Source organism: Muntiacus reevesi, chromosome 2 (assembly GCF_963930625.1).
Source record: "Muntiacus reevesi chromosome 2, mMunRee1.1, whole genome shotgun sequence".
Lineage (NCBI taxonomy): Eukaryota > Metazoa > Chordata > Mammalia > Artiodactyla > Cervidae > Muntiacus > Muntiacus reevesi.
The window spans coordinates 179,158,430-179,179,013 of NC_089250.1; the positions used below are offsets into that span (position 1 = coordinate 179,158,430).

General features: G+C 45.1%; 1 protein-coding gene across 1 annotated transcript; it reads right to left on the reverse strand.

Moving 5' to 3' along the window:
* Positions 1 to 1,095: 1,095 nt before the first annotated feature.
* TRIM4 (tripartite motif containing 4) lies at positions 1,096 to 19,658 on the reverse strand. Its single transcript, XM_065923839.1, has 6 exons — positions 18,909 to 19,658; positions 13,586 to 13,681; positions 12,680 to 12,910; positions 11,648 to 11,670; positions 11,288 to 11,385; positions 1,096 to 5,011 (listed from the first exon to the last, which is right to left on the reverse strand). Exons 1-6 carry the CDS (start codon positions 19,299 to 19,301, stop codon positions 4,425 to 4,427), a joined length of 1,428 nt encoding a protein of 475 aa, XP_065779911.1. The 5' UTR covers positions 19,302 to 19,658; the 3' UTR covers positions 1,096 to 4,424.
* Positions 19,659 to 20,584: the final 926 nt, after the last annotated feature.

Genomic DNA, 20,584 nt, shown 5'->3' on the forward strand with positions numbered 1-20,584 from the left:
AAAAGTCTTTCACTACCCACAAAGTGACATATTGTTTCAAAGTATACTCAGACCAAAAGCCAGAGATTTTTACAGTTGGGTAAAGCAGCATGACTTGAAAGTGTGTGCGTCATGCTGAGTGAGAAACCAGAAATGATATGACCTGTCTACAAGCATCCCGTCGTCTACACACAACACCAGTTACGGCAAAACTGAGGGAGAACAGGTTTATTCAGAGGACCACGGTCCCCTTGACTCAGGAGATCGTTCCCACTTCACAATCACCTATCTCCTGCATTCTTTCCTTCAGCCCTGAAAGGAGCCCAGGTCACCAAGAATTAAGGGCTGGACTCTCAGCATCCAGACTCCAGAGGAGCTCTGAGTTTCTTTCTTTCCTGAGAGTCTCTATTGGCTGCCTGCATACCGATAGCTTCTAGGTCATCAGTACGGGTATCCTATGACAAACATCTTTCCAAATTTTCTTATGATTCTTCCATTACCTGGATTTCTTCATTGTATCTCTTTTCTACTCTTTTTGGTCATTTCATACCACCTGAACATTTTTCAGCATACCAAAGGAAGATGTTTAAAGCAAGTGTTTAAAGCATTAATAGTAACAATGTGCTGCCGCCGCTGCTAAGTCACTTCAGTCATGTCCAACTCTGTGCGACCCCATAGACGGCAGCCCACCAGGCTCCCCCGTCTCTGGGATTCTCCAGGCAAGAACGCTGGAGTGGGTTGCCATTTCTTTCTCCAATGCATGAAAGTGAAAAGTGAAAGTAAAGTCGCTCAGCCGTGTCCGACTCTTCGCGACCCCATGGACTGTCGTCTACCAGGCTCCTCCGTCCATGGGATTTTCCAGGCAAGAGTACTGGAGTGGGGTGCCAGTGCCTTCTCCAAGTAACAATGTATTGGGTGGTTATTGCATACCTAAGAGTGAAACTATGATGACAATGGAACAAGGACTGGGAATCAAGGTAACACTGCTTTCAAGTCTTTCATCACACATGAAATAATACTATTTGATGGTAGATTCAGATTTTTCAAAATGTACATTGTAAACTCCATGGCATGACTCAAAAGTTTTTAAAAGAAGTACAAAAAATAAGTGAGATAAAATCAACTTTATTTTTTAAATAATAAAACTAGAGAAGGCAGAAAAGAGAAAAAAAGAAATAGAAGAAATGAAACTAATAGAAAACAGCTAGCAAAATGGTATGTTTTAATCCAACTATACATAGTAACTTTAAAGGTGAGTGGATTAAAAGTAACAGTTAAGAATTGACAGATTGTTTAGCAAAAAAAGCAAGACTCAGCTGTATGAGGATATATTAGTCATGGTTCTTCAGTAAAACAGAACTAATAGCATAGATCATTGGCCATTGGCTCCTGTGATGGTGAAGGACAAGAAGTTCCACAATCTGCTGAGAGCTAAAAAAAAAAAACGGAAAAGCTGGTGGTTTAATTCTGTCCACGTCCAAAAGCCTGAGAACCAGGAGAGTCGACGGCATAAGTTCCAGTCGAGGTCCAGAGGCCCGAGAATCAGAGGGCTGATGTTAAATCCCAGTCCAGGTCTGAAGGTCTGGGAACCAGGAGGACCGATGTCCAAAGGCAAATGGAGATGAATGTCCCAGCTTAAAACAGAGAATAAATTGGCCCTTCCTCTGACTTTTTGTTCAGGTCTCAACTGACTGGGTGATGCCTACCTGCAATGGTGACTGCAATCTTCTTCACTCAGCCCGTGGATTAAAATGTTAATCTCTTCTGGAAACACCCTCACAGACACACCAAGAGATGTTTTACCAGCTTTCTGGGCATCCCTTAACTCAGTCAAGTTGACACATAAAACTAACCATTATAGTACTCTATGAGCCACCTATTTTAATATTATAAAAGAATACTTCCAGTTTCAGCTCCAACAGGTAAAGAATTTGGAAATCATAACACATCACTATGATGTGAAAAAGATGAAAAGACTGAAAATCATTGGCTTTTTGGGGGGCCCATCAGAGAACTGAGGTTGCATGGCAAACTTGCACCCCAAAATCTGGAAAGACAGACAAATCCACAGACTTGAAGCTGAGATCTACTTAACAGAGAACCAAAATCTACTGGAGCCATAACCTAGTGGGCGTACTTAAATGAGTTTTGACAAATTGCTGGTGGTTGATGTGGTCTAGCTTAAAAGTAAGAAGCTTTGGGGAGCTGCAGTATTTGGGAGAAGTGCCTAATTTCCTGGGTTTTGCCTCTGGGGACCCCACCAAATTCTCAGAATGAAAAGCTGAGAAAGATCCCCTTATGGCTTTAGGCAGGGGGAGGAGGAGTAGAAATCACAGGAGATATGTGCACAGTGTTTTCCGTAACAAAGGCTGGTCTCTGGAGGAAAAGACTTTGGCAGAACTTTATCCAGGAGCACAAAGAGTGGGCGGCTTATAGCACCAGTGCATGCACCCACTGATTCTGGGAGGCAGGGGAAAAAGGCTCGGTTAACATTGGAGATGGTCAACAGCATCTCAAGAGAGCTCCCTGGCAGTTCAGTGGTTAGGACTCGATTCTCTCATTGCCAAGGGCCTGGGGTTCAGTCCCTGGTGGGGGAACTGAGATCCCACAAGCTGAGAGCACAGTCAGCAAAAAAAAAAAAAAATCACTTTGAGAAAGCACAGGATAAACAGTGGTTGCCAAACTGTCTTCTGGGGAGTCTTCACTGCCACTCCCAGAGCTACAGTTTCTCTGGCAGAGAACTGTGTGTATTGTCTTACAATTATGGAGGCTAGAAGTCTGAAATCAAGGTGTTGGCAGGGCCAAGCTCCCTCAGAAGCTTCAAGGGGAGGATTCTTTGCCTTTGCCAGCTTCTAGCAGCCTTAGGCATTCCCTGGCTTGGCTCGGCATGACTCCAGCCTCTTCCATGGCCGTCTTCCCTCTGTGTCCTCACGGGGCATTTCCGTGTGTGAGCGTCTGTGTTTACGAGATTCCCTCTAAGGATACCAGTCATATTGGATTAGGACCCACCCTCACGGCCTCATCTTTTTAATTAACTTTTATTGGAGCATAATTGCTTTACCCTGCTGTGTTAGTTTCCGCTGCACAACAAAGGGAATCAGCTGTATGTACACGTGTCCCCTCTTTCTTGGATTTCCTCCCCATTCAGGTCACCGCACTAATGGCCTCATCTTAATTTCCAAATAAGCTCACACTCACAGCTAGGACCTCAACATATCTTTTTCTGTGGAGGACAGAAATCAACCCATAACAGCAAGTATCCTGGAGAGTTAAGGAGAACTCAGCAGAGATCACTGAATGAGGGGGAGTGCTCGGGCTGAAAAGGAAGACAGGCCAGGATGGGCTGGGACACAGGAGGGGAAAGGGGATGGGGAGGGGGCTGGAAGTTTTGTAGGAAGCCGTGTTAAATTACTGCCAGAACATCTATTCAGACTCGAGCAGGAAACACATTAAAATGGTTAGTAGTGGTGGATTAGCAACAACTTTAATTTTCCATCTCTGCTGCAAAAGTCACATGGGGACATTACATGAAGAGGCTGGCCCAGTGCAAACACTTAACAAGTATTTCCCAACATTTTTCAGATGATGTTAATAACCTTGTGCACACAGTATACGAATCTGACAGAGGGAAAGCATAGTGAACACTTGAAGGCAGCGACGTGGCTGGGTGAAGAGTAACAGCACGGGCAGGGGAGAGGCAAGCTGCCTCAATTTTCCATTCCAGGAGGAGAAATACTGGTACTTACTGGAAAGAAAAGGAAGTGCATGACTGAACAGAAAGAGATTCTACAAACTTGTCCAATTTTGGCAAAAAAGTGAGGTAAGCCTACACTGCGGGATGTCCGTGCTACGTGCCAACAGCACCGGTTAGGACACGTCAGCCTGCAAATGACCAAAACGCAACTAAAACTGCCTTACATAATAAGGAGCAACAATCTCATATAACAAGAAATTTGGGGTTAGGGAGATTCCAACTGCTTCATGAAGTCAACAAAGACCAAGTTTCTCCTTCCTGGTCCACGGTTACCACGGTCCTCCCTCTCCAGTACAGCTGCTGATGTCAGAAGATGCGCTGTGTCTTCCCAAACATCTCTTTCTAAAAGCTAAAGAACTTTCCCCAGAAGCACCCTGAAGGATGTCTCACCCGACCTCACTGCCAGGATTCCCTCCCGTGGGCCTGCCTCTCCTGAAGCACATGGGGTGCACATCCCGAACAGTTCATTAGGAAGAAGCAAAAGAGAGGGAGAAAAAGTGCTCAGAGCGGCTACCAGAAAGCTACCCCACAGGGTCTTCCACATCTGTCTACACACAGGACATGCAGGGGGCTGAACAGAAACTGAAGCTGGAATCTGAATGGACCACTCAGGATGGAAACGCATGAATTCAGAGATGAGGGCCAAGCGATGGGCATCCCCGGCCTGGGGTACAAGGCGAAGAGAATCACCTCATCTCCCACCAGTCACTGGGGGGATGACTACAGATGCTAGTGGACTCAACCAGAAAAACGGCCGGAGACGGGAGCTGGAAGAACAGGAGAACGTGTGCAGGTACTCTCCGTCCACAGCATTGTAGAAGGAGACTTCCCGAGCCCCGTGATCCAGGAAAACTCCCACCCGCTGAAGAGCTGGCTCTCGCTTGGTAGGACTCACGGAGCTGCCTGTCAGGGGCCGATAGCCCGCAGAACTCCAACAAACAGCCCAGATTCCCACCTTGGGGCACATTGCTGAACCACCGGGGAGTCCCATGATGTCCTCCCGACACACTCCCGCAGCCACCTCCTGGCTGCCTCGGTTCTCGACCTCCCAGTAATGCTTCCCTGAAGTGAAAACACTTTTTCCCAAAACGCAGGGCAAATGCTGGAATCTCTCCACAAAGCCTGTGGTCCTCTGCGGATTCCTCCATCCGGTAGCGTAGCTCCACGCTGTAAAAAACAGTGGCCAAGAACTGGCGGATGCTCCGTTTTTCACGTATCTCCCTTCCTGGGAGAAGACAAGTTTGGAATGAGCGGTGTCCTCGGCTAGATTTACAGCCACTGCAGAGAAAATGAGAGCTGAAATCAGTAAGGAAGAGCTGACCACTGACCCTGCTACAGAAATGCGCATCTGTCCCAGCTTCAGTTCCATCCCTCTCCTCCTATCAAGTACTGTTAGGGATGAGACACCTCACTGCCCCCTCAACTGCTCCTCAGCTGGACCTAGCAAGCCTCAGTTTGCATTAGCAACCTGAGGTTTTCATTTCCCTTCGGCTTTCAAAGACTACAGCCTAGAAAATGGGAGCTTATTATTCCATGGCCCCAAGTCTTCACCATCAGCATAAAATTTGAAGAAACAATAATAAATACCGACTTGCTGAATCCGTACCAGAACCAAGGCTGTCAACTGGCTGGTTCTTTGTACCGGAACACACAGATGTCATCCCAGGTGTCTGTCTACTGGTTCGAGTTGTTCGCTGGGCATCTCCATGAGCCCCCAGCAGGTAACTCAAAACTGAAATCAGGGCCTCCAAAGTCCCCTTCTATTCTCTTGAGACTAATCCTCCCTCATAAGCACACATCTTCTTTTCTATGCTCTCTAAGGCTTAAGGACATGACTGTCACCCAAATGCTCATACTTGAAAATCTTAAGCTTCTTTGGTTCTTCTTCCCCTCTGACCCTTGGCTAATGAATCACCAAATCCTATCAATTCTACCTCTGAATTAATCACTCGGGTTCTTCCCTTCCTCTCCCATCGCCATTGTCTGCATTCAGACCTTCAGCAACTGTGTCTGTAACTTCCTCCCTGGCCTGCCTCCTAATTTTCTTCCCTCCCAAATACTCTCTGTCTCCTGTTTGCTGAGAGCTGTGTTTTGTTTGTTTTTCTTAATTGACATAGATGTTAGATTTTGACAAAGGTTTCTTTTTCCTGCATCTACCGAGGTGATCAAATTGATCTTTTTTAAAGTGCTAATGTGGTGAATTACAGTGATTTGCAAATATTAAACCAGACCTGCTTTTCTGCAATAAATCCCATTTGGTTGTGATGTATTATGCATTATTGAATTCAACTTGCTAAAATTTTCTTTCAAATTCTTCTATGTCATGACAGACATTGATCTATAGTTTGCTTCACTTGTAATGTCTTTGATTTTAGTATCATGGTAATGCAGGTCTCATAGAACAAGTTGGGAATAGTCTCTTCAATTTTTTGTTAAGAATTTGTATAGAATAGGTATTTCTTAAATGTTTGGTGAAATCACCAGTGAAGCCATTTGGGGAGGTTTCTAACTATAACATGAATAAAGTTATTCCAGTTATCTATTTTTTCTTGAGTCAGCTTTGGTTATTTGAGTCTTTTATCCATGTCCATTTCATCCATGTTGTCAGATTTATCAGCATAAAGTTGCTCATAATATTTCCTAATTATCCTTCTAGCATCTACAGAAGCTGTAGCGATGATGCTTCTCTCATTCTTGATACTAGTAATATGCCTTTTTTCTTCCAGTCATTCTGCTTAAAATACATTTCAATAAAATTTAAATTCTCAAAGAGACAGCGTTTGGTTCCACCAATTTTTCTGTTGTTTTTCTATATTCAATTGCAATAATTTCTGCTCTGATTTTTGTTTCCATCCTTCTGTTTCTTTAGGGCTTTATTTGCTCTTCTTTTTCTAATGTCTTATGGTAGAAACTGGTACCACTGGTTTAAGAAATTCCTTTGTAACACATGTGGTTAGTGCTATAAATTTCCCCTTGAGTATTGCTTTAGCTGTATCCCACAAATTCCTTTTCATTCAGTTCAAAGTACTTCTTAATTTCCCTTTTGATTCACCTTTAGCTCATGGATTATTGAGAAGTGTGTTATTTAGCTTCCTAACATTTGGGGACTTATCAAAGCTTTTTGTTTTTGTTTTTACTGAATTCAAAATGCACTGCAGTCAGAGAACATATTTTACATGGCCTGAATCCTTTTGAATACTGTAGCCCACAGGCTCCTCTGTCCATGGGGATTCTCCAGGCAAGAACACTGATGTGGGCTGCATGTCCTCCTCCAGGGGATCCTCCCAACCCAGGAATTGAACCCAGGTCTCCCTCATTGCAGGCGTATTCTTTACCATCTGAACCACCAAGGAAGCCCTTGAATACTGATGTCTTATGGCTCACCTTGCTCTACCCTGGAAAATGTTCCATGTACACTCAAAAAGAATGTGTATTCTGCTGTTATTTGGGGCAGTATTCTATAAATAACAGGGTGGTCAAGTTGGTTGATAGTTTGTTTTTTGTTTTTTTTTAATTTGAAGATACTTTATTACGCTCAAAGGTTTTCCATTCCTTTTATTTATAAACTCTTACTAGTCAAAAAGAAAATAAATAATAAAAATCTGTATCTTCAGGAAACATTTAACAACATAGTTTTGCTTTATATGCTTGTCAATTTTAAATTATTACAATTTAGATACATTCAGCCATTACATGATACCAGGAAGGTCAGCCTTAAAGATATCAATAATGTCTATACTGGTAAGTAAAATAATGGTAAAAATGGTTGCTAGTTTTATTCAGTCTGTCTTTGATAATTTTCTGCCTACTTGTTCTAAAGTTTATTTTTAAAAGGTATTAAAAATTCCAGCTGCAATTGTGAATGTGTCTATTTCTCCTTGCAGCTCCATTAGCTTTTGCTTAATATATTTTGAAGCTCTGTTATTAGCTGTATAAATGTTTAAAACTGTTATATCCTCCTGATAAACTGACCTATTTATCATTAGGAAGTGACTTTCTTCATCTCTGGTAATGTTCTTTGCTCTGAAATCTATTTGATAATAACATAACCGTTAGATTTTTGACTAACGCTAGCATGATGTATCTTTTCTCATTATTTTACTTTTAACACGTATGGGTCTTTGTATTTAATGTGTTTCTTGCAGCACATAGTTAGTTGGGTCTTGCATTTTTATATCCAGTCCAATCAGTCTCTCCCTTTTAATTAGGATATCCAGACCATTTAATATGATTAGGTTTGTAGCTATCATCTTGCTGTATTTTCTGCCTGTCCTTTTTTCCTCTTTTTTGCCTTCTTTCTGATTAACCAAGTGTTTTTTTTATAATGATTCCACTTTATCTCCTTTGTTGACTTATTAGCTATAACTTCGTTTCTAGTGGTTGCCATGAAGTTTACAAAGGTACACCTTTCACTTAACAACCTACCTTCAAGTGATACTATACCACTTCACATGGAAGAATGTGTAACAGTATACCTTCATTTCTCCCCTCCCAACATTCATGTTCTTGTTGTTATAAAATAACACAATGTATTATTTTGTTTGTTTAAACAACTACTGTATTTGTCAAGCTTCTCCATAGAAATAGAACCAATAGGATGTATGTGTACTTGTAGAGATTAGAGGAACTGACCCATGTGATCACGGTGACGGGCAGGTCCAAATCCATGGTGTGTAACAGCAGCAAGACCCAGGGAAAATTAACGTTCCAGGTCCTTCCACAAGGCAGGAAGAACCAAAGCTGCAGATGGAGTCTGAGGGCAGTCTGCTGTAAAAGGCCCTTATTCACGGGGGAAAGTCTGCCTTTTGTTCTAGTCAGGTCTTTAACTGACTAGATTAGGCCTGACAACATTACGGAGAGCAATCTGCTTTCCTCAAGTTTCCTGATTTATATGTTAACCTCATCTAAAAACACCCTCACAGCAATACCCAAAACAAGGTTTGACCAAATATCTGGGTACCTTATGCCCCAATCAAATTACCACAGGCATTAGCCATCCCTATCACCTTTAAAGTGAAAAGAAAGTGAAGTCGCTCAGTCATGTCCGACTCTTTTGTGCCACATGGACTGTAGCCTACCAGGCTCCTCCCTCCATGGGGTTCTCCAGGCAAGAGTACTGGAGTGGGTTGCCATTTCCTTCTCCAGGGGATCTTCCCAACTCAGGGACTGAACCAGTGTCTCCCGCATTCCAGGCAGATCCTTTAACCTCTGAGCCACCAATGAGACTTAAATAATGACAAAAATAGTTATTTCCTTACATCATTACCATTTTGGAAGATCTTTTACTCCTTTGTATAGATCTGACTTCTAGCCAGTATCATTTTCCTTCTGCTTGAAGGACTTCCTCTAACATTTCTTGCAGTGCTGGTCTGATAGACTCCTTCAGTTTTTGGATATCTGCAAACATCTTTAACTCACCTTTGTTTCTGAAGTGTATTTTTGCCAGGAATAAAATTCTAGGCAAACAGTTTTTTTCTTTCAGTCGTGCTCACTAGCACTGCTTCCAATGAGCACTGGGATGTCATCTTTATCTCTGTTCCACCTTGTTCCACAGTACGTAACATGTCCTTTTCTAGTTGTTGCATCTAAAGTTTCATCTTTATCACTGGTTTTAGCGTGGTTTTCATCATCTTTCTCATTTAGAACTTGCTGAGTTTCTTAGATGTGTGTGCTTACAGTTTTCATCAAATTTGGAAAGTTGAGCCACTGTTTTTCTGTCTCACCCCTATCCTTCTGCTCTCCCTGAGGGATCCCATTTACCAGACATGAGGCTGCATGAAGGTGACCCACAGCTCACTGAGGTGGCTTTTTTTTTTTTTTTTTTAAGTTTTTTTCCTCTGTTTCATTTTGCATAGTTTTCACTGCTGCATCTTTTCAAGTTCGTGTCCAATCACCTATTAACCCCAACCAGCTTATTCTTCATCTCATAGTTTTCATCTCCAGAAGTCAGATCTGGGTTTTTTTTTAATATCTCCCATGTCCAGAACATGCATCTTTACAAAATAGATGCAATAACTGCATTAATGTCCTTCTATGTTTATGCTAGCATCGTGGTCAATCCTGAGTCAATTTCAATCAAGTATTCTCCTCACCACGTCATGTTTCCTACCTTTTGCCTGCCTGGTAATTTTTGATGGGATGGCAGACATTGTGACTGTATGTTGTTGGGGACCCATCTTTAAAACACCTATCCATCTTCTTGAGCTTTGTCCTGGGATGCAGTTACTTGGAAATAATTTCATCCTTTTCGGTCATGCTTTCCTGACGTGTAAAGTGGGTCCAGACCGTGCTCAGTGAAGGGTTAATTACCCCCACTGACGAGGCAAGATTTTCCTGAGTACTCCACCCAGTGCCCTGCGAATTAAGAGCTTCCGAGGGGCCGGTAGGAACAGACGTTGGTCCCAGCCCTGTGCGAGCACCAGGAACCGTTCCTTCTAACAATCTGAAAATTTCCTTCAACCTCGGGTAGCTCTTCACAAGCGCGTGCTGATCAGGGCTCTGCGGCATGTTCTCAGGATGTCTCTGTAAACCAACAGGGTTCTCCCTGTCCAGCGCTCTCCTCTCCAGCACTCTGTAAACTCCCACTGCTGTGTTCTGGGCTCTCAGCAGCACCCCTCAACTCAGGCAGCCCACCCGGCTCCCCGTGTTACCTTCCCTGAGGTGGCCTGGAAACTCTCAAGGCTGGAGGCTGAGGCCATCATAGGACTCAACTCATTCGTTTCACATTCCCCATGTATCACTGTCCTTCATTGCCTGATGTTCAGTGTTTTAAGAATTGTTGTTTCATGTATTGTCTATTTTGGATGGCTTTGGTCAACTACATTTCAAGAGTAAGTCCAGTCCCCTGTTACTTCATTTTACCTGGAAGTGGACATCTACAACGTGGTTCTTGATCAGGGATGTTACAGGAGAATTGAGTATGTAGCTGCATGTCACATCCAGGCCTTGGTACTTCTCTGGAGATCTATTCGGTTTACCTTCAGTCTTTCCTACACTCATCTTCTCAACCTTATTCCTGCCTTTCCCCGTATGCACCTTAACGTTGAGTCATATCAGACACCCTCCCTCTATCTTCTCCACATCTCAGCTCTTGCTGCCACCTCTGCTTGGAAGCCACCTCTCATTTTCCACTTGGCAAACTCCTACTTATCCTTCAAAGTCCCAAACAACTGACACCTGTGCTGTGAAAACTTCCTCACTTCACCCCAACAGAGAGGCTGTCCTCTGTACTTCTGTGGTATTTTATTCATACCACTGATAAACACTGGGCCCCACTGTATTGCAGTAAGTGATATGTCTGTCTCTCCAATTTGCTTATGAGTTCTTAGAAAGAATAGGTCTTTTTGTTTTTGTGTAACTAGCACCTTTAACATAAAAACATCCTTTACCTTTAAACGGACGTTTCTTCAGTGGAGCATACGTCCATTTATCCCTAAGTAGTCATTTACCATTTTCCTGGCCCTCCTGTTGGCTGCATGGTCTGTCTTCTCCTCCTTTTTCAGACTTTTCTCATTGCTCATTCTCTGAGCTCCAACTCCCTGAAATTCTGCTCACCTTGGAACCGCTTTAGCATTTCCTTCATCATTGGTAGCCGGCATACAGTCTTCACCGTTAGATCTTCAGAGGAATAGCTCACATCCTGATTCTCACACCTAAGAAAAGTACAGAAGGCTGCTCTTCTTAGGAGACAAACAGGACGGCCAAGACCCTCAACTCCCAGCTGAAGGTTCCAAGCCCAGGGTTCAGACTATTGCTCTCCATTCCTCCTGGTGCAAGCAAACAGCAGGACTCCTCCCACGGCCCCCTCACATCAGTGCCCAGACTCATCCATGGGGCCCAGGCCTCCTTTCCTCTCTGCTTGGCCTGTATCTTTACAATCTATTCAACCACCCATAAGCAGGAAAGAGCTCATACCTGGTCAATACCTCTGCTGGATTCTGTGAAGAGAAGAAACAAAGAAAGAAGTTACATACCCTCCTCTTGAGATCTGTTACTCAGCTTGGTGAGCAGGTGTTTTTCTGTCAGTTGTTTTTGTGAGCATCACACATGATCTGCTGATGCCAAGCCCAATAGGGTTAACACAACACAGTCTTTTTTTCGTGTGAGCCCTCTGCACTATTTAACAATGTTGATCCATCCTTTCCTTGAAACCCTCCTCTTCCTCCGCTGGCACTATGACATGAGCTATCTCCTGGCTTTCTGTCTACTTCTCCATCTACACTCTTTCAATCACAGACAAGTGTTAGTGAGGATGTGGTGGGAATATGAAATGGTTCAGCCACTTTGGAAAAAGGCAGCTTCTTAAAAAGTTAAGTATAAATATACCAGATAGCCTAGCAATTCTGCTCCTACTGCTTAGACAAGAGAAATGAAAACACATGTCCACACAAAGAATGGCAGACAAATATTAAGGCAGAACCCTTCATAATAACATTTGGGGTGTGTCCATCAACTGGTGAACAGGTATACAAAATGTGGTGTATTCTGCAATGGAATACTATTCAGGAATAAAAAGGGAACGCAAATATGATACGATGCTCCAACATGAATGAACCTCAAAAACATCATACTAAATGAAAGAATTCATATACAAAAGAAATGTGTTATTTCAAAGATTCTGCTGTAATATATGTTTGGATATGGAATTGGAATTTCACTGCTCAAGCAAGTTGTAAACGTTCTTGACAATTCTTGGAATTTAAGTATCTCATATTACCTGAGCTCATCAAACCTAAACTTCACATTAATTTCCTTTGGAAAGTGAATCTTTGATGCTCTAATTATATAATAAAAATAGTAACACAATTAGCAAAAGAGAAAAAACATGTCTTCTACTAAGGCCACTCACCAGGAGGGACACTCAGCTCCAAAGACAAGAGGGAGGTGAGTTAGTGGTATTAACAAGTCCAGAAAGACAGAGGCTATGCCCGTCCCTGCTGGCCTCACCTGGAGCAGCTCCAGGGTGGAACCCTGGCTCTTCTCCTTCACCTCTAGGATGAGCGTCTTCAAAGAAGTGATCATTTGATTGAGCCTGAAGATGTTCTCACTCTGTTTCTTCTTCGTCTCTTCCTCTTCCTGCCTCAGTCCCTGAAGAAACAGTTGCTCTTCTTCAGTCAGGAGGACGTGCAGCTTTGCAAACTCCGCGATGACTCGCATGCGCTGATTCTTCATCTTCTCCTGCAGCCACAGGAGACTGGCTCAGGCCTTCCTCTGCCTGGTCCTTCCTCCTAAATTCCCTGCATGTGACTCCCCAGTTGTCCACGACCCTTTCATGCAAATCACCTCCCCCAGAAAAGCTCCTGCTCACCCCCTACAAATTTCCTCCACTCCTTTCTCTATGCCTGCTTGATATCTTTGTACTAATCTTTATAGTATTAAGTCATTCTTTGTAGTATCTGAGTTTCTACTATTGATCGTCATGTCTTTTTCGTATAGTTTTTAAACTAAAATGCACTTTCACACCTATTATTTAATTTAGCCCTCAGAACACCTAGTGTTTAGTTATGGTAAATCTTAAACATACATGTGCGTACCCACATCATACCTCCCAACTGGACAATAGCTCTGGGGGAAAAGTTCATTTGCTTTCCACAGTGCCATAGACCCAAATCAACACCCATCTCAGAAGCCAACCCAGGAGGACTGCAGGAAGGAAAGGCGTACCACCCTTGAAGTCTGAGGATGAAGGGTGTGGAACACATGTGGTCCAAAGCCACGGTAGAGATCAATTCTTCCTGTTCTGTCAGCCTGACAACTGATAAGACCCTGTGAGCTCTTCCCAGCCAAAGCCCTTGAGCAGCCTCAGGCTGAAAGGACTAAGGGCAAGAAACACCCAGCTCCTTCTGCTGTTACCTTCCACTCTGCAGCATTCTTCACTTCCATGTCCTGAAAGTGCATGACTTTCTTCATCTTGGCTGTCAGACTAGACTGAGTCTTCAGAAGTTTTTCCTGCCAGCAGAACAAACACGCCTAAGTAAGAAATCATCTCTTCCAGCATCTTCCTTGTTCAAGAGCTAAAAGTCACCTCAGTCAAACACGGGATGAGACTGAGAAGATGCTGACGATGACCACAGGCTAATGCACGAGAACCAGTCTGCTCTCAAGTCATCAAAACACTACATAAAGTTTGTTCATTAAGCAGACAATAATGAATAAATACCCAGTACTGGCAAGGGAGAAGACCTCTGGCACCATAATAGTAGGAGAACAAAAAGATCCCATCTAGTAAAGTAATTATCCTCCAATTAAAATAAATAAATAACAAAAAATCTTTAAAAGTTCCCACCTTTTTGAAGGGCAACTGGCAAGATTTAACAGGATTTAAAATATGCAATAATCCTATTTCTAATAATAATACCCAACAAAATACTAGTAAAAATAATATATATAGGAATGTTTATTGCAGGATTCTTCCTTATCCATCAGTGGGGAATTATTAAATTATGATATACTGATACTCTACATCAATTTCAGCTCTCGTTATAATTCTGTTTTGAAAAGAACAAATATACATGTGTCTGTGTAAGTGTGTGTTTATAGTTGAATAGAAAATAATCTGGAAAGATATATAACTAGGTATTATTAACATTGCTTATTTCCAGGGAATAGGAATGGTGGAGGGAGCCGGAGGGAGAACTAGAAATTTAATAAACTTGTTTTGTTTGGATTTCTACAAGAAGCATATATCCTTTTGTAATTTAAAAAACCCAAATAAGCTATAAAAAAAATTGAGCCAATTAGAATCAACAGAGTAAGCTGCAGAGGGTGAGCACCCAGAAGCAGAACGTCAGGCAGGACCTTAGAGACAGAGGCGGACAGGTTAGAGATGGGCACACATCAGGGTCAAGTCCCATGCGTGTGTGGAGCCTCTAATGAAATAAACAGCTCCTTTGAAGGTGACTAAGAATTTTTTTTAAGTTTTCACTTGTGTTTGCTAATGACATGTATTTGAAATAGAACTTTTCCATTTTTAAAAGCCCTTAGCAATTCCAGTATGCATGAATTATGCTGTCCCCTTATCCAAGACTCTACCTATGCATTTCTGTCTCCCCCCACCGTTGGGATCTAAAGAGTCCCCTGGGGAAACCCCTTGGGGAGATTAGAAAACCTCTTCCCTGCAGTAACAAGACCTGCCACAAGGTGGCAGGAGGGCGACACCGAGCATTTCAAAGCTGGGTAGACCCACAAGTTCAAAAAAATCACTTTTTCTTCATTTAACTTCAGACTTTTGATTTTATATAGAACTACCACAAAAGAACATACATTTATAGAATGAAGACATTTTCTGACTTGTGATCATGTAGTTTAAAAGACGCGAAACTTCAAATCGGATCTGAGTTTCAGTCTAGACCTTCACCAACTAACTAGCTATGATCTGTGGTTAAGTCGGTCTCACATATTTCCTGAGCTGCAGCTTCCTTACCCAGAAGATGAAGGCAACCACAATAGATGCTCTTTTCTTAAACACCATCCCAGCTCTGAGTTTCTGTGAATTTCAATCATTGTAACTTCTGTGTCCAATCCAAGCAAGTAGGTCTTACCTCCAAAATACATGTCAAATCTGCCCATCTGCTTATTGGCCACCCCCAGCCACCTCCCAAACCACCTATTGTGTGAACAGCCATCAGTACAGCAGCCTCATGACTGGTCTCCCTGTTTCCAATCTTGTCCATCTCTCAGCCAATGTCCTCGGGGCAGCCAGAATCATCTTCTAAAGACCAGTCACGTCATGTCAGTCCCCTGCTGAGATTATCCACCGGCTTCCCTCATCACTGAGAAAATTCAACCACCCAGTGGTCCGACAGAAAGCCACTCTCGCCTGCATCTCCCAGCTCATCTCGGGCTACTTTCCTCTTGCTGATCATGCTTCAGGAGCATCGCTCTTCTTTCAGTGTCATGGGTATGTCCTGCTTTTCCCAGCCTCAGGGTCTGAATTTGCTGTCTAATGCCTGAGACGTTTTTCCCACAGTTCCTCTGATAGCTGATCCATCAAGCCTCAGCTGAAATGTCATCTCTGCCTGTGCCCTTATTAAAGCCCTCATCACTTCTCTGGCGCGGCACACTATTTCTTTCATAGCACATATGATAATCTATGATTCTCTCTTCGTCTGCTGTTTACCTCCCACCCCCACCCCAGCCAGACTGGAAGCTCCATGGTCTTGTCACCACTGTATTCCTTCTCTGGGTCTGGTACTACAGTATAGCATCTGACACAAAACGGGTGGTTCAAGAACTATTTCTTAAATGAGTTAATAGCAATGAAGGGATTAGTTCCCAGGGTCAACAGACTAAATATTGGCTCGAAGGAAAGAGGTGCTGGGCTTGGAAGCCTTTTCCAGGAAAACACTTGGCTCCCTGAAGTTTATGAAGCTATTTCTCTCTGTGTGTTCTCTCTCTCCCACCATCAACGACTCCAGTAAAGACAACCTCTGGAAGACTTCCCTTTGGGCAGGTCCTAAGATGTAAGCCCACGGTCCTCTATCCTATCTATACATCAGAATGTCTTAAACGTGTGTCCAGGGGGCTCTAATGTGTATCCTGAGCCACTGGTGTGACGCAAGAGAGCAAGCAGAGTGGGCTAGGAATTCACCAAAGCAGGTTTCCTGGATGTGGCACTCAGGGGCTCAGATCCTGAGAGAAAGCACCCAGCACACTGTTTGCAGGGCTCCGGTGTGGGCACAGATGGGGGGTATTTTCCACAGACTTTGGAACTCCAAACACTTATGACACATGCACATGCTGAGGATGGGATGGTGGAAATAGGGAGCTTCACCCAAGAGCAACCTACCGTTCTTCGAGTTAACTCGGGGTGGGGATGTGTGTGTGCTAAGTGTGTGCTAAGTCGTTTCAGTCGTGTCTGACTCTTTGCGACCCTATTGATTATAGCCCACCAGGCTCCTCTGTCCATGGGATTCTCCAGGCAAGAATACTGGAGTGGGATGTCACGCCCTCCTCCAAGGGATCTTCCCAACCCAGGGATCCAACCCGTACCTCTTCCGTCTCCTGCACTGGCAGGCGGGTTCTTTAGCACGAGCACCAGCTGGGGTGGGGATGGAGGTGGATGAACAGAGCAGTGATTAACCAGAAGAGGGTGCAGAAAAGGACCAATCCTGGGGATTTCCCTGGTGGTCCACTGGCTAAAACTCTGTGCTCCCAATGCAGGGGGCCCGGGTTCAATCCCTGGTCAGGGAACTGGATCGAACATGCCACAAATAAAAGATCCAGCACGCCACAACCAAGACCAAGGATCCCATGTGCCAGAGCTAAGACCTGGCACAGCCAATTAAACAACAATAAAATTTTTTTAAAAGAGAGAGCTTAAAAATATATAATCTAATATATATATAATCTAAAATAAAATACATAATCTAAGAAAAAAAGGATAGACTGATAACTCTAAAATGCTGTGTTTCTAGTCTCCTATGCCCCCTGCCTCCTGTCCCTCCTCCCTGGACCTTGTGTCACAGTTACTTCACGCTCACCGTGTCCCCAGCGAGCCCCAGATATCCAGACTGCAGTCCTAGACTCCTCTCTCTTCCCGACCCATCATTCCAATTAGTCACGATGTTACTGTGTCCAACTCATAATTAATCCATGCCCTCCTCTTCTCCAGGACCCCTGTCCTGCACTGGTTCAGGCCCTACGGCCTCCTGCCTCAAATGGAGCAACAACAGCCTAACTGGTCTTTTGCATTCATTCCCCATGGATGCCACGGTGAACTCTGTAAAACAAAAGAACTGAGAGCTGATCATGGCTTCCCTTGCCTTAAAATCCTTCAATGATCCCGATTCGCTGGAAGAGAAAACTCCGGCTTTTCAGTGTGGTGGACAAGATCGTCCACAACGCAGACCCTGCCTCTTTCTTCAGCTTCAACTCCCACCAGCCCCCATCCCATGCACTACCCTCCTAAGGCAAAGAGCAACCTCACCCATCAAGAGCGGACTCATGTTTCACTCCTCTATAAAGGTGATCCTCACTTCTGTCTGATGACTCTAATCTCAGACCTTCCGTGTGTTGATAATTCACACACACTGAAATTACAGGTCTACATGCTTACATCCCCTACAAGACAAGACCCACATCTTTCTCATCCATTTATGTCCAGAGTCTAGAACAATGCCTAGCATACAGGAAGCACCAATAAAGGCTACTGAATAAAGAAATGAATATATACTTTCTAGTCTAACTTTGTATGTTTCCTGTTTATAGTCAGCTGATAAAAATGAACAGCATTTGACAGTTTACAATACACTTTAACTTGTATCATCATGTTTTCAACGAGTACTTACTAGATACCAATTCAGATGGAGACCACTGGAGTGACACCTTCAGTAATGGAAGGGGGTGGGGCTAGTCTGGAAGGGATGATCAAGGAAGGTCTTCAAGCTAAAATCTAAAAGGATCTAAAGGACAGAAGGTATGGGTAAAGAGAGAGAACAGGCTTGAAACAAAAGCAGGAAGGCCAGTGTGGCTGGAACAGAGTATGATAAACTGATTTATTTAACTGAAGCTTCTTAACCCATAAGATAGTTAGAACAGAGAATCTCCAAATTCAAACATTAAGTGATTTTCCCGACTGATGAAGCTAGTAACAAAATCTAGACCTATCCCTCCAAGCCAGGCTTTTCCCAAATCATCAGCTGTTGATGACATCTGTAGGCACAAACCTGTACTGTCCAACACAGCATCCGTTAGCCATGTGAGTTCCTGATAAACGGAGAGTCCAAACGGATGTGTGTAAAAGTAAAGCACACACAGATTCAAAGGCCCATCATGAAAAAATTAAAATATCTCATTGATAATTTTCATATCGATGTTGGATACTTTGGATAAATGAGTTATTAAAATCAGCATCACCTGTTTCCTCTCACCACTAGAAAACCTTTGAATAACAGATGTGCCTGGTACCTTTTGTTTCTATTGGACAGCACTGGTGTATAACCTCTCAGGATGACCGAGCTGCCCGGAGGCCAGTCCCTGGAAAGTTCTGCGGTGATGACTGAGCCTCCACCGCCCTCCCAATTCCAGTTTTAAACTCCACCTCTGATCTGTGAGTCTCTTAACTTTTCTGAGCCTGTCAGGGGTGGGGGTGAGGGTGGGTTTATGCTTCCAGTGCAGACAGTAAAGGTTCCCAGGGCATATGCCGGCAGCCCAGCCCCGTAAACGGCCGGCTCACCCGGTAGCTCTTGAAGGCCTCGTCGGCTGGGGCCATGGTGTGCGCCTGGTGCTCCTGCGACTCCCGGCACACCAAGCATACGAGCCTCTGATCGTCCTCGCAGAAGAGCCGCAGCGGCTCCCAGTGGCGGCCACACAGACCCGCGGGCACGGGGCCCAGGCGCCGGCGCCGTATCCTCTCGGTCAGCCGGGCCAGGGCCCAGTTGGGCCTCATCGAGGCGGGCGCCGACGGCCGCCGGCACTCGGGGCAGCGGACGGGGCTGCCTCCCGGCGCCCAAGTGCGGCACAGGCAGCCGCGGCAGAAGTTGTGGCCGCACTCGATGGACACCGGGTCCTCGAAATAGTCCAGGCAGATGGCGCAGGTCAGCTCCTCCTGAAAGTCCTCGGCCTCCATGCCGCCCCTCTGTCCCGGATGAGACGCCTGCGGGCGGCGGGCGGTGGCCTTCGGACCCGCGGCCGCCGAACTCCTCTGGGGTTCGCGATCCAGCCGGGGCGCGGGGCTGCGGGGGGCTGCGGCCCTTCCCGCGCGCTCCGGGACGCGCGAACCGCCGGGTTTCCGCGTGAAGACCGCCGGAGGGAATTGACAGGACAGCGGGCTGCGACGGGACCAACAAGAGCGATGCGGAAGTCCCCCGGGAGGCCTAGAGAGGCTTCGAGGCGCGCGTCGGTTTGCGGGGCGCGCCGGAGTATGGTGGTGCTCCCGCAGCTGCAAGCCGCTGCTGGCGGAACCAAACTGGGAGGCGCTAATGAACTTGTCCTTCCGGTTCGCCGGCTGCTCCCAGAAGATTTAGGGTCTAGAATCCTAGGCGAGCTGCTGCCCAGGAGGGCATTCCGGGGGAGGTACACCCTAGCGGCCTGGAGGGCCAGGAAGAGGACAGGATGGGGGGGCGGGGTGGGAGCGTCTGTGCAGCCCCGCTAGAAGTGGGGCTAAGGAGGCGCCCTGCCCCACAGGCTGGCTTTTTCTGAAGTCTGTCCTTTTTTGTTCAGCTTCATTCCGTCAATACAAAGGCAGACGTACAGATTCACAGACACAGGAAGGAACCCGTTCTTGACCTCCAACCCCGAGGTCTAGTTGAGATGCTCAAAAGGCAGGATTTCTTGCTGCTCCCATAAAACCCACCCACTCAAAGCTCAACTCTCCTGGAGTCTCCTGGGCCGCCTGGAGAGCCAGCTTTCTGGGACGCAAGCAGGAAAGGGAGTGTTTAGCCCCCACGACCTAGATCACCCTACCACCCTGATTTCTCTTTCCTCCCCAGCATAGAGGACACGCCAGGAAGAGGAAGCTCAGCCTCAGGGCGTGGGGCACCCTCAGCCAGTGCAGATAGTGGTGCTAATAATTAAGCTAGGGAGAGGAACGCAGGGTTAGATGGCTTCCCCCAGGTTTGAGACTTCCCACCGGTATTTTAGGTGGTTCGATGCAGAGGAAGTCTGTGGGGTAAGGATGCTCTGTGTCAGCTTGTGGGTGATCTGTGAGCCGCTGTTGTCTAAGATGCTAGGAAGGAGCGGCTGCTGGTGCTAGAGCTGTTCCTGACCCTCCCACCTGAGAAGGTCAAGACCAGGGTGTGAAAGCAGTACCCAGAGAGTGGAGCCGAAGCTGTGGCTGTTGTGAGGATGTTGTGAAAGACCTAATAGGACCGGGAGAGTGGAAAGAAACCAGGTGTTTTAAATGGGAGTGCT